The 12861-nt window shown below is 41.1% G+C and overlaps 1 protein-coding gene, 1 long non-coding RNA gene and 8 other non-coding genes across 10 annotated transcripts; all 10 read right to left on the reverse strand.

The window, feature by feature from the left end:
- Positions 1-1296: 1296 nt before the first annotated feature.
- On the reverse strand, positions 1297-6135 carry LOC117748024. The gene is made up of 16 exons (XR_004611521.1): positions 6079-6135; positions 5477-5513; positions 5238-5269; positions 4943-5015; positions 4713-4754; positions 4487-4536; positions 4222-4249; positions 3979-4027; positions 3742-3791; positions 3312-3368; positions 2993-3031; positions 2716-2782; positions 2388-2440; positions 2119-2185; positions 1586-1628; positions 1297-1415 (listed from the first exon to the last, which is right to left on the reverse strand). It is a non-coding gene; the product is annotated as an uncharacterized LOC117748024 (long non-coding RNA).
- LOC117748240 lies at positions 1481-1551 on the reverse strand. The gene has a single exon (XR_004611565.1). It is a non-coding gene; the product is annotated as a small nucleolar RNA SNORD31 (small nucleolar RNA).
- LOC117748239 lies at positions 2254-2326 on the reverse strand. Its single transcript, XR_004611564.1, has one exon. It is a non-coding gene; the product is annotated as a small nucleolar RNA SNORD31 (small nucleolar RNA).
- Positions 2509-2579, reverse strand: LOC117748235. Its single transcript, XR_004611560.1, has one exon. It is a non-coding gene; the product is annotated as a small nucleolar RNA SNORD31 (small nucleolar RNA).
- Positions 2851-2923, reverse strand: LOC117748233. Its single transcript, XR_004611558.1, has one exon. It is a non-coding gene; the product is annotated as a small nucleolar RNA SNORD31 (small nucleolar RNA).
- Positions 3535-3660, reverse strand: LOC117748244. The gene has a single exon (XR_004611569.1). It is a non-coding gene; the product is annotated as a small nucleolar RNA SNORD22 (small nucleolar RNA).
- Positions 3855-3925, reverse strand: LOC117748230. The gene has a single exon (XR_004611555.1). It is a non-coding gene; the product is annotated as a small nucleolar RNA SNORD30 (small nucleolar RNA).
- Positions 4106-4169, reverse strand: LOC117748222. Its single transcript, XR_004611548.1, has one exon. It is a non-coding gene; the product is annotated as a small nucleolar RNA SNORD29 (small nucleolar RNA).
- Positions 5342-5412, reverse strand: LOC117748227. The gene has a single exon (XR_004611553.1). It is a non-coding gene; the product is annotated as a small nucleolar RNA SNORD26 (small nucleolar RNA).
- A 793-nt stretch (positions 6136-6928) lies between the features above and the next one.
- sb:cb1058 lies at positions 6929-11195 on the reverse strand. Its single transcript, XM_034557287.1, has 3 exons — positions 11094-11195; positions 9418-10128; positions 6929-8197 (listed from the first exon to the last, which is right to left on the reverse strand). The coding sequence occupies exons 2-3, from the start codon at positions 10069-10071 to the stop codon at positions 8057-8059; spliced, it is 795 nt and encodes a 264-aa protein (XP_034413178.1). The 5' UTR covers positions 10072-10128; positions 11094-11195; the 3' UTR covers positions 6929-8056.
- Positions 11196-12861: the final 1666 nt, after the last annotated feature.

Here is a 12861-nt window from a genome sequence, read left to right on the forward strand (position 1 = left end):
CGGTTCTCAGATCAAAATGAAATCAAAATGTACATCAGTGCCTCCACTCTGTTAATTATAAGTCCTGGGAGGATCCCCGAGGTCAAACTCAGCCCTAAACTCTAAAAGTTCTGGTTGGAGGCATCTCATTTATAACTTGTACTACCACTATAGTGGTTCTCTCTCCAAATATGTTATTTACGATGCAAATCCACTTGAACATTGTACAATAATTCAAAGAAATAAACAGCTCTTTAAACAGGGTAACATTGTTGCCTAACATTAGTTCACCGCAATATAATACATTTTGTAATTGGAGGCTCTTGTCACGTTAGATGTGATCAAGCCGATCTCAACTTGCAAAAAGAAGCGATGTGGTTCCTTGACAGAAAGCCCAACTATTTATTTATATAATTTAGCTTCTTTTCCTCAATTTTGTGTGCTTAAATGTTTTCTCAAATGCCTGTTGGTGTAGTAATGTTTCCTAACACACTGATGCAGTCATTATCCGGAAGCCTACATACAGGACAACAAATCCAACAAGACGGATTCTACATAGCACAGCTGTGCTGCACAGGAGAGAGGGGACGTTATGGGACCAGGACTGGCAAGAGAGTCTGAGGACATCTAGCAGCTGGCCCGAGGAAACCGGGGCAGAGAGCCAAGACGGACAAAACGTCTAGATAGTTGAAGTGGTTTGTCATATTACACCAGAAACTGGAGGATTTTAGGGTTAGGACATAACTTTATTAAGCTGTGTTATGCTGGCGCAACGCTGCTTCCGTTTGCACTATTATATATATCACTATTGCTGAAATAAATTAGTCAGATTATGCAGAAATTGCACATTGGATTTTGCTTAAAGCTGAGGAACAGGACAACATTTTCTTTTTAATGTATTCTAGCCATTGAACGTTTCATGTTCACAATATCAAGATGGCCAACCACTGGGACTGGCTTGTGAAAATACGGCAAACTGTTGGGAACGCCAGTTTTAGAGCACATTTAGCTGGTGGCAGTCTCACCAGTGACAAGTATCTTTAGTTCTAAAATGCTTTCATTTAAATGGCAGTTTGTCACAATACAGCACCTTTTTTCGACCTCAAATCTCAGCTTCCGTTGATTTTTGCACAATTGATGTAAAGTATTCTTTGAAAAGGCAATTAGATGAAACATCCAGCCAGTTGAGCAATCACATCACAGCTTATAATCTTATAAAGGATTATAGTTTGCCTCAAAACAGTTCACTATAAACAGCCTCATGTCATTATTATTGTATTAGTTGCTTCTTTTCAGGGTAACAAATCAACAATTCTGTCTTGAAAACAAATTTTTATTAGAATTTTCTTCCCCAATTCCAACGCACAAACAAAATCACATCTCCTGCAGCACGAGATGACCGACTCCTATGAAGGCGTCAAAGTTCTGGCCGGAAACTGCAAAGAAAGACAACATTTTAGAAACGAGGCGCATAAACTTAAACCACAACTGTAAAGTCATATTTTGATCAGAGATAACCAATCAGTCATGAATTTTCAGACTGGGGCGGTAATAAGAAACATCACTTCTAGATGAAAATATTAAAGCTCAAGTTTTAAATTCTTACCATAAGCCCCCAAGCAGTTGGCAGTAGTAGATCCAGCTGGACTCTGATGAGATCATAAACACAGGAAACTTCTTAAAATGTGCACGCAACACAAAAGCATTTAGTCTTGCGAGCATGGCGGGTACCAGTCACAACATTTTAAAAAGTCACTTTCATTTAAATAATTATGAAATTGTTATAAACAGTATTTATCTTGCCCACCAACATCTTATTGGAAATTAGAGCTACAATAAAAGCACATGGACTATCGACCCAAATACCACATGACTGACTAAATCCTACAAGACAGAATTGTAGGATTTAGCTTCTGGGATTGGATCAGAAAATCTTTTTCAGCCATGTCCTCAGCCAGCACTCCATCAGAACACCAGCAGGTCACTTTACACCTCGAGGGGGTTAAGGGTCATCAGTGCCGTACAGGGTCAACAGGAGAGGCTGACTGGAGTACAGGAGACTAGTGTGAATCCTGGACTGAAAAGCTTACTAAATCATCACGTCCAGTCACAGAAACATTACTCTAGGTTCTCATTTACCTGCAGCGGTTGGAGCGTCTCTGCGGTTCCCAAACCGTACGACACCTGATAGACCGCGGCACCAATCCTGCAACACGTGACTCAGGTTAGTCAATCCAGGTCCAATAATGTGAGCGAAAACAATTCTTATTTCTAGTTGGATCAGAGGTAACCAATCAGTCATGAATTATCAGACTGGGGCGGTAATAAACAACTCATCACATCTACTCATGTTTAACATATTTGTCAAGCAAGTAAATTGAAACATCTCAAAATTAAACTACATTTACCTGCAGCAGTCCCAGGTGTCCCGTTCCCCACATTGAAGAGGTTGACACCAAACCTGTAACCAGTGAAAAGGGTGAGTCAATACGGTTTTGATTTATGTGAACGACTACATTACTACATCTAGTAAGATCAGAGGTAACCAATCAGTCATGAATTATCAGACTGGGGCGGTAATAAGAAACTCATCACTTCAACTAGAGACAGAGCAACGTGTAAGATTTAGTGGCGCGATTGTAGCCAATCAGAAGGGGACTAGGATGTCTTGAACCAACTACTTTTATGTCAAATGTGCATTTTAAAATGTAAACATTACTCTAGGTTCTCATTTACCTGCAGCAGTTGTAGTGTCTCTGCGGTTCCCAAACCGTACGACACCTGATAGACAGCGGCACCAATCCTGCAACACGTGACCCGGGTTAGTCAATCCAGGTCCAATAATGTGAGCGACAACAATTCTTATTTCTAGTTGGATCAGAGGTAACCAATCAGTCATGAATTATCAGACTGGGGCGGTAATAAATAACTCATCACTTCTAGAGGGAGTACCAGGTAAAAGAATCAGACATGAAATGATCACTACTAATGTGAAAAGTGTATTTGAACTTACAAGTCAAAGTCTTCATACTCAGTTCCAGGTAGAAGTTGACTAAGAAAAAAGAAATTTGTTATTAAAGTTCACCTTCCTGTTAGTGCACAGAAGTTAGAAGGTGATCAGCTTTTTTTTCTCAGTTATAAACCCAGGTAACAAACAGAACCCTTCAGGGAGCCGGAGATCACTTTACACCTAAAAGAAACTTCAGGGTTCTCGGTGTCTTATCGGGCCAACAGGGACCATGTCTGCTACCTGGGAATGCATAGTCACTGACGTCAAGGGGTTAGTCATCATCTCACACTCTAGTAGTCTTTGTGGTGAGAGTCAAACATACCGTGGACATCTTGCATTCAGAGTGATTGATGCTCGTCAGGCAGCTCCGTCCTAATGGCTGAAGACAAGGAAACGTTTAGGCCACTTTACAGATTTAAGCATCTAAAGATTAATTTAGATTCTTAATTAAAGCGCTCAGGCCAGACATGTTTATTCATATTCTAAACATTAAACACATCTCATTGGCAGACATGTTTACATGAGTCACATGTTTAAGTTAAGCTTCCATTCAGACTGTTGGTAACCCCAACGTGTTTCCCCTTATTGCCAAGGTAACACCAGTGGGTTCACCTTTTCAGGTTCTGGCATTGAACCAAGGCGTAAGACGTGTGCGGATGTCATCACAAAGGAAACTTAAGTGACAGTTTTAAAGCAGACTGGTGTCGAGGAACAGCGCCGATCACCAAGTAACACGTGAAGGCCTCACTCACCTGGACAAAGACCGTGGTTGATGATGGCAGCATCTTCCAAAGCCAGGCACCTGCAACAGACTACAGTCAGATCTGAGCACCAAAAGACAAAACTATCCTCAGTTGACCTTCACTGATGTCAGTTATTCGATTTCTCAACATTTAGTTCAGACGAACGAGATTCCAAATATATCTCATCATTTTCAGAGGGTCTGGGAATGAAGGCCATTGGCCTCTGAAGGTGCATTTATATCTTACCTTCAACGAGACCACCATAATCATCATGTCAAAGCAGCCAATGAATCATCTGTTGGCAAAGGATTCAATTAATTTACTGCACAAAAGCTACATAGACTTTAATGAGTGATCTGGATGAGAGAAAGCAGTTTCTCAGAAGTTCGTGTCGTTTCACATTGGTTCAAAGTGAGCTAAGTTAATCATCATTGAAACTGCATTATGACGACATGTACATGTTAATGTTAGAGGGGGGGCAACGCTTACCATGACTCAGTGAATTTCATCCAAGGCTCTGCAAAAGAAATAAGAACTTTAGTAGAGTCCAACAATAAGTATCTATATAATAATCATGTTGAGGTTCAAATGTTTGATCAGTGCTTTGGTGACAAACTGCCATGTGACATTAGTCGTCCAGTAGTTTGATGGGTTTTACCCCATTTCATCCTTTCAAACACCCTTCCCTTATGATTGATGTTACACTCCAAACATTTATGCTCTGCACAAAAGGCATTTAATCATTTTGACTTACATGACGGCTTCCAGGTGACGTCCTTCCTCAGACAATGGTAAAACACCAACCTACCAAAGAACAATCATGGTGTAAGTCACATGCTTAGGGAAGAACACCTTTATAAATTCAACATGGAGTAATCAGATTAAAGGCTGACATCACTGTAATCAGACATATGCTTGTTATAATAATCATGTTTATACCCCAACATTAGGCAAATCAACAACACTCATGTTTTACTCACCATTGTTCACTCTGCAGGTTCAGGGAGTCGACAGTGAAGAACCTGAAGAGAAAGATCCCGGTTAGTAAAGCTGAGCCTCCTCAAGTCACATGCTTAAGAATACCGTTATCACTTCAACATGGAGTAATCAGATTAAAGGCTGACATCACTGTAATCAGACATATGCTTGTCATAATCATCATGTTTATACCCCAACACTAGGAACGCAACAACCCTCATGTTTTACTCACCATTGTTCAGAGTCGACAGTGCAGAATAACCAAAGTCCTTCATTCTTCATCATCTTTGATCAGCCATGAACACCTGAAGGACAAGAGGTCAGACGTAGACTTAACAAAAGGTCATGAGTGCCATGTACTAAAACAGGTGTTGTACAGTGTTGATGAGCTCATATATGCTTCTCAGAATCTGGTAAAGGTGTTTCTTCAAAAGCTGATTCAGTTACAGAATCATCACTGCAGCACTCGAGCACCTGACAGCGCGTGTCAGTGGATACGGAGCTAAAACTTTAGAGACTTTAATTACCTGGTGTAGAGTTCCCCATATTCTTCTCACACCTGAAGGGGAGAAAAACGACATGCATGAGTATTAAGACTACTTAACACGTGCACGTATACGAATAGTTTCATGCTACTCAGAATTTTAGATGAAGTTTCCACACAATTTTCAGTAAGAGAGTTCAAATACAACATCACTGTAGCACGAGTCAGTTATATTCATTTAATAAACACCTGAGACTACGTCATGTGACGAAGATAAATTACCTTTGCAGCGAGCGGTTCCTGGAGGTCTCGAGCTCATCTGTGAACCAAAGAGCACATCGCGTCAGCATGGCGACCCGTTAGCTAGCGGGCTAACTTCCTCTGGCCGGCTAACACGTGACCGCTCCACGAGCAGAGCTCAGGGAGGCACGAGCCCGGAGGAAAGAGATATATAAATATCAAGTGTCTCACATCAGAATCATTAAGTGCAGTCACAGTCATTCAGTACAGGTCTGTAATCATCATCATTGAGAGACACTGAAGGCTCAACTCACTGTAGAGCGGCCATATCTAGAAGAGTTTGAAAAAGCTTCTTTAGCTTGTGTTACACACTAAATATGACATGCATCATCTCATGAACATGTTGTGGTTCATGTTAAAGAAACTCATGAGATTAAAATAATGAGTTTTAATGGCGGATGGTTAAGGATCGGTTGAAGCTCTGGTCGATGCTGCAGTGAAGCGGCGAGCTTCAACAAAACTGTAGCTCGTAAATAAGTTGACAAGCAGCTCACTTAGTGACGTAAAGTATTGTTAAAGTAGAAATGTGCTCTATGATCATGTAATAATGAATGAACTCCAACAAACAACACGTGAAGTCTTACCTCGAGCCGAAGAGAGGAGGAAGTGGCCGATCAAACCGGTCCGTCTCGCTTTTATGTCCCCCGTGAGCGACTCCTCCCACCCGGTAAACTTTCTACCGGTAAAACTGTCTCTGGCATTTCCACGAGCTCAGTTTTGGGGAAAAAAAGAAAACTGTTTTATTTAAGATTAACTAACGGCCGTCATTTGTAGATTGAGGACTTACAGCTAAGTTAAGAAGAAAACCTGCAGAGTTTATTTTACTGCGTGTTTCCGTTAATAAAAACGTTATATTGTTTACATCCACACGGTGGCAGCAAAGATACCAAAAAAGCAAAATGTTCTTCCCAATTTAAAAAGTATTTTCCAGACAGTGGAAATTATTAAGAAAAATAAGATTATAAAGTGGGAAGCTTTTTTTATTTATCACGAATAGGATGTACTCTGGTTTAAAAATTATTAAATTGCAAAAGATGAACAAAGACATATCTATATGTTCATAAGGTGAACACAAATATATACACAGTCATCTTAGATCTTTTTATTACTACCCAATATTGTATGTATGAGTCTAGATTAATATCTTATATTATCATGTGCCATATTCACTAGAAAACTCCAGCAATGTTTTATGGATAGTTTTCAGATCACATTTGCATACTGTATTAAAGTTAAAGCTAAATCGTCATCATGATTTTTTTTAAATTCGTCCCTTTTTTAAGCTGCGTGTTATGGCACGGTTGCTAGGATATGATGATGTGATGCTATGTTTTACATCTTATTCATTCTGACTCATCCATACAACAATGACTCTGACGTCAGCTAATTCAAATGCATTCTGCATTCATCCCGAAACATGAAAATACAAGCAGTACAATAAATTAAGTCTTTTATTTATTCAGAAAAGTGCTTCTTTTTTTATGTCTCATGGCTTCAGATTCTTTTATTACGATACAAAAGGATTTTAAAATCAAATTCAACACATTTTTAGACAATAATTACATACAACCAGAACAAGTGTTCCTACCTATTCAGTCTAGTTTGCAAGAGATATAAAGTGGATAACAGTAAATTACAGCAAGACTATTGTAAACATTATATTTTCATTGTAACAAGGGTAAATTATAAGGTATTACAAAAATCACCTGAATCACTTATATGATGTCTTCTTGCCACCAGTTGCATATTTGAATGCAAGGAGTAAAGTTAACTCTATTTTTAATTTTAAAGTGCCAATTAGTGATGTTTCAGGCCACTGAAACTTCTATAATAAACATGATGTGCAGCTGCAGCGGTAACAAGCAAAACACAGGCTGATTTTGAACCAGACTATATTAAAAAAAAGATCTCATCTCATTTGCACACACATGCACACACTCATCCCTTCAGGTTAAATAACCTTCACCAGAACACACAGTGAGGAAGTCAAACACTGACAAGCTGTACACTTGTGTATTTATGTGCACACACACAGACGGCAAACACCCCGTTTAAATCTCTTAACGTTGGGAAAAACGAAAATTTCTTCAAAAATATTAACAATAAAAAAAAAAAACTGCTTTATTCACGATCACTTTGTCTAAATACTGATTAGCTGTGTGCATTTGTCCTCTTCTCATTGCTGATTATCTCTCAGGCAGCAATAAATAAGCACTGATTAACATACCGAAATGTCCCCGAAAACTAAAGTCCACTCGTCAGTCAATGCTCATGCGGCTGAACATTTCCATTCCTTCTGGTTGCACATCAACACTTTTGCAGTTTCACAGTGCCAAACAAAAGGATGCAAATATTATTTGTACTCTAAGCTCTTGATAAGGGACCACATTTAAGGAGCTAAGGTGTTAAGACCTAATCTGAAAGTGGCAACACAGTAGAGGGAAACCAGAAGCAGCTGAACTCAGTCACATAAAGGGCTTTTCCATTCAAGCCCATAGACTTCACTGTAAAACCGTAACACTGGACCCCTGCAGTCTGTGAAGCAGTAAACCTTATGAGCAATTAGGACTTTTTGTGCTGCTGTTTCTTCTTCAGCGACGGCGAAGAAGACGGCGGTGAGGATGATGTCACGGGTGTGAGCGTGACGCTGTAGAGGTTGGTGATGAAGACCTCCCAGCCGCGGCGAAAGGCTCGGTCCAAGGCCTGGCAGGAACGAGAGGGCAAAGGTCAGCTATCCGTGTACATGATCAGAAAAAAATGGCAATAACGCGGACCTGAAAATGATTAGCGTGCTGAGATGGAGTCTTTCCTGTCACCATTTTGATCGTTTCTTTTTCTCTGTCGCATTTTTACGGGTCTGTTTTTTAGGAAGTCATAAAGAACATTTTAGCCACATATTATCGAGAAATAAAGGAATCACTTCGAAGTTTTGTGTTGAATCTCCTTGAACAAACATAACTATTTATTCATATTTATTTATTATTGAGGCAAACTTTTATTCTCCACACGTGCTGAATTGTCTGCTGTGTGCTGACTGAAAAGGCTCTTCAGTTTATAGTAGCAGGTCATTGGAAATAAGGGGGAGTGTAGAAACTGACTGTGTCGCTTGTCTCTGTGGACGATGACCTGAAGATATATATATATATATATATAATTGTCCCGTGGATCAGACGCAAAAAGCTAATAGAAAAAACAAAAAGCAGCCTCAACTTTTCGTACCACTCAGATTTATCTTGGTTGGGACGCACTGCTCTCAGCCTGTTGCTGCCGATAGTCACATATAACTAATCCTGTGCAGACGCAGACTCAGAGGTCAGCCCGTGAGGCCCGAGGGTGGAGCTGATTGGTTCACGCCAGTGGAATGTTTTTTACGGTGTGGGTCTAGTAGGCGTGTAAACAGGACCACTGATCGAAGGACACGATATGAGAGGCACAGGAATGTCCCCTCAAAGCATGTGTTTTCCAAGGAAGCAGAAAATCGGCCGGATCATGTGAATCTGATGAGGGCACCCGGATGTGTACTTGGTCACTTAACAGCTAACCGAAACCTCGGTTCCACCATCTTTAAAAAAATGTTTTTAGTGACTTAGAGGAAAAATCCCATCAGAGGAAGTGCCCTAATGAGTTGGTGACATGCACCAGCAGCTGCCGTACCTTGACCCTGTTGGCAGTCTATTATTAGGTGATATTGTTTCCATGGTGATTAATCGCCCAGTGTGCAACATGTGGATGCTGAGGGAGAACTTTACCCCTCTGTTCCACCAACTCTGAGGACTCGGTTATGTAACGTTGAGGGATTAAAGTTTAACTCTGCGACGTGAAGCCGACGGTGGAATTTGTGTAAACACAGGCAGAAAAACATAAACGCTCTTTTGCAACACGCATGATAACAACTTGACAGAAACAAAACGCAGCTCTCCCACCTTGCGGTAATTCTTCACGGTGTTCCTCTTCACCACATTCCTTCCCTCCTCTTGCTCCCTCTTCATCCTCCTCTCATCCTCTCCTTCTTCCTCTATCCTCCTCTTCTTGTCTCTGATCAGGACCTGGTCGTCCGCATCCCCCCGAATCGGAAAGTGAACGAGCGCTGGCTCCTTCCCTTCCTCCGTCTCCTTCCCTTCCTCTGTCTCCACTTCGATCATCACCCTGCTGTCCTCCGGGGCGTGTGGGCCAACTGGACTCCCCGTGCCCAGGCTGCGCCTATCATCCCGGGCCGCGTCCTCCTCGCCTCTCCCCACCCCCAGCTTCCTCCTGGAGCTCCTTCTCCACCTGCTGCTGTGGCGGCTGGGCTTCCTCTGGAGGAGAGTCTCCCCGTCGTCCTCCACCATCCCTTCATCGAGGTCAAACGCCTCGACTTCCTCCCTCTCACCTGCCCCTGAAATGTGCACCACACTTGGGCTGCTGTCCCCCGTCTTGCCACACATCTCCTCTACTTCCTCTCTCCTCCCCTCGCCTCCTTCTCCAGCGGCCTCAGGCTCGTCAAGGCGACCGTAGAAGCCACTGGATTTGTCCAGGAACTTTGGCGCCCGGATGGAGCTCCGCACCGAGCTGTTCCTGGAGTTCTTGCCAATTGTCATCTTTTCTCTTTCCGTCTCTTGTTTTTCTTTCACTCTTTTTATTTTCGTGCTTCACAGCTGAAAGACAGGGGGGGCCAAGAGAGATCAGAGATTAACGTTGTTACGTAACCCTCGTGAAATGAGAGATATGGAAGATATAATGTCAGTGTCATGGGTACGCGTGACTGTCTGCATGTTTTATCTGTGTAAAATGCTGTTGATCGGTTCAGCGTTGGAGATTTGAACCAGGAGTTCTGTTTGTGTGTGTGTGTGTGTGTGTGTGTTATAGTGTTATCATGGTTGTGATGATAACTGGATGTCAGAGCTAAAGAATGCACAATGCTCCTAAAACCACAGTGCAAACACGGGCCCAGACTTTGACACGATACTTCAACCAGTTGGACAGCAGTAAATCAATGCCTTCATGTTGACCATCTCTTGTTCGGTCACGTAAATAAAAGGAAAAAGGATCAAATTCACAGGGTTTTGATAAATATGAGAGAGATGTTAGTGTTGGTGTCACAGCAGGTTGTTTTCCATGTGATGAACAACTTCTGTCACGTCACTTGATTGTCACTAGAAGTGAAAACCTCTGTAGCAAGCAGTTTAAACTTTTAAAGTTTTTACTAAATTCGACACAATCAGTATTTACGTTCGATTACAATCAAGTTATTAATCATTGTTTGGCCTTATGTTCATTTCTTTAAAAGGAAATACATCAGGTAATCTGTCCATAATCAAAGCATTGGCTCAGTGGCCGAGATGACAAAGTTAAAGGAGGAAACTAAAAAAAGGAAACAGAGGGTGAACGTGACAAGGACATCTCAAATTGAATGACACAATGTTAAGAAAGTAGAGCGATCAATGAGATCGATAGAGCAACAGAGAAAGTCAGACAAACGGGACTAAGAACGAACATCACAACTTATTGTGAGAGGAAACAAGACAGCTGCGACTTGTTTTCTTACACAAAGCAACTTTATGGTATCTAGTAATAAGCAAAATGCAGACACTTTCAGATAAGAAAGAGTTGCTAGTCTTACCTGATCTCCTGCCGCTGTCTCCTCTCTCCCCCTGTGTTTATGTGTGTGGCTATGTGTGTGTCTGTGTGTGTACCTCATGCGTGTGTGACTGTGTGAATGACTGAGAACTGGGAGCTCAGGATACTCCCCTCACACACAGCGTCACACACCCACCCTGACCCAACCTGCACTCTGTCGTCAGTAAAGCAAATACACAAATACACACACACACACACACACACATACACACAGCAGAACACTCTCACTCTCAAGGACTCTTTGTCGCTCTCTCGGACTTTCTATAGAACCACACACAACTCCTCTATACATCGTTAAACAATCATGGAATTGGAGATAAAGTTCTGATTTAGAGTCCACACGCACAAACACACACGCGCACACACGCACGCACACACACAGACACACACACACACACACACACACACACACACACACACACACACACACACACCAGAAGCCAACATCCTACTCTGATATCAGTGGCGATCAATCATTAACCATGAACATAAACCTGCAGAGCCAGAGATGGGAATTTCAGTTGAAATTCAACCTTGAGTGTTTAACCGCTTTCAACTCTCAATCAGCTTCTACACTCGATAACAGTCGGGAGTGATGGCAATTCATAAACACGTTCAAAACAATGGGACAATACAGCTGTGCCTGAAGTCCTTACACGTGGCAGTTGTCCACCTGTAGCTGTATGAAACACAAAGTAATCAATCTTTAATCAATGTCAAACCCCCTTCAGGGAGTTATTGATGGAGGAGAACGTCTGCGTATGTTCTAATACTGTGTAATTACTTTGGCATCAATCTGCCAAAAAATGTGTTGATAAAATGTACTACATTTTTAAGACTATTTGCTGAAGCATGGGCTCAGCCAAATCAACCAATATTAGAGTACTGCAGATATCCAATAAATACCTGCAACACTAATAAATTCAGCCTCAGGTGAATATTGTATTCAGTGACTATCAAACTATAATACTGTTGAGGTATTATGTTTAAATTCAAACACAAACACTAGCACATGTTTATCAATGTCTAATATCAGCGTCTCTAGTCAACATATCAAAATATCTGAAAAAATAAGCTCACTAACACATTGGTCGTCTTTATATATATTTATATTTATTCATTTCTAATTCATTAATAAATCTGCATAACATCCATAAGTAGTATAAGATATCATAATTGCACCCCCTTTCCCCCATTAATTTTTTTGTTTTTAAATCTTACTTTTTAATCCAGGTCAAGAATGAATTGTAATTTATTGACCACATTGATAATAAGCATACGATGCTGAAAGTGTGTTTTGGTTTGAGGCAAAGTGTGACCCTCGTTCATAATGGCTGCCTCTGAAATAAGTTGATTCGCCATCTCTTCATCTCCAGTAATGTGTTCAAAATAGGAGTCTCTCCTGATAAGCTGGTGTATGAGTGGAAACTATGCGTGTATATAGATAATATGAATTAGCTCTGGTCACTGAATGCTATCTTACTGTTTGGATGGTAAACAAAATGTCTGGGTGGGACAGGTAGTGGGAGCTGCTCAGTTGTGCGTGTGTGTGTTGGGTAATTATCTACATGGGTTTTTTTTTTTTAAAGTTAACTTGCAGACGTGTTTACACCTTCTTGTACATGCACACACATGTATACTGTGAGGACACACCAACATCAGGAGAATACACACAGACAAAAACAAACATTAAATGGAGTGTTATACGAGTTATTTAAGGGTGAAAGCAAAGCATGAGTGTAGATGATGAT

This window comes from Cyclopterus lumpus, chromosome 18 (genome assembly GCF_009769545.1).
Source record: "Cyclopterus lumpus isolate fCycLum1 chromosome 18, fCycLum1.pri, whole genome shotgun sequence".
NCBI lineage: Eukaryota > Metazoa > Chordata > Actinopteri > Perciformes > Cyclopteridae > Cyclopterus > Cyclopterus lumpus.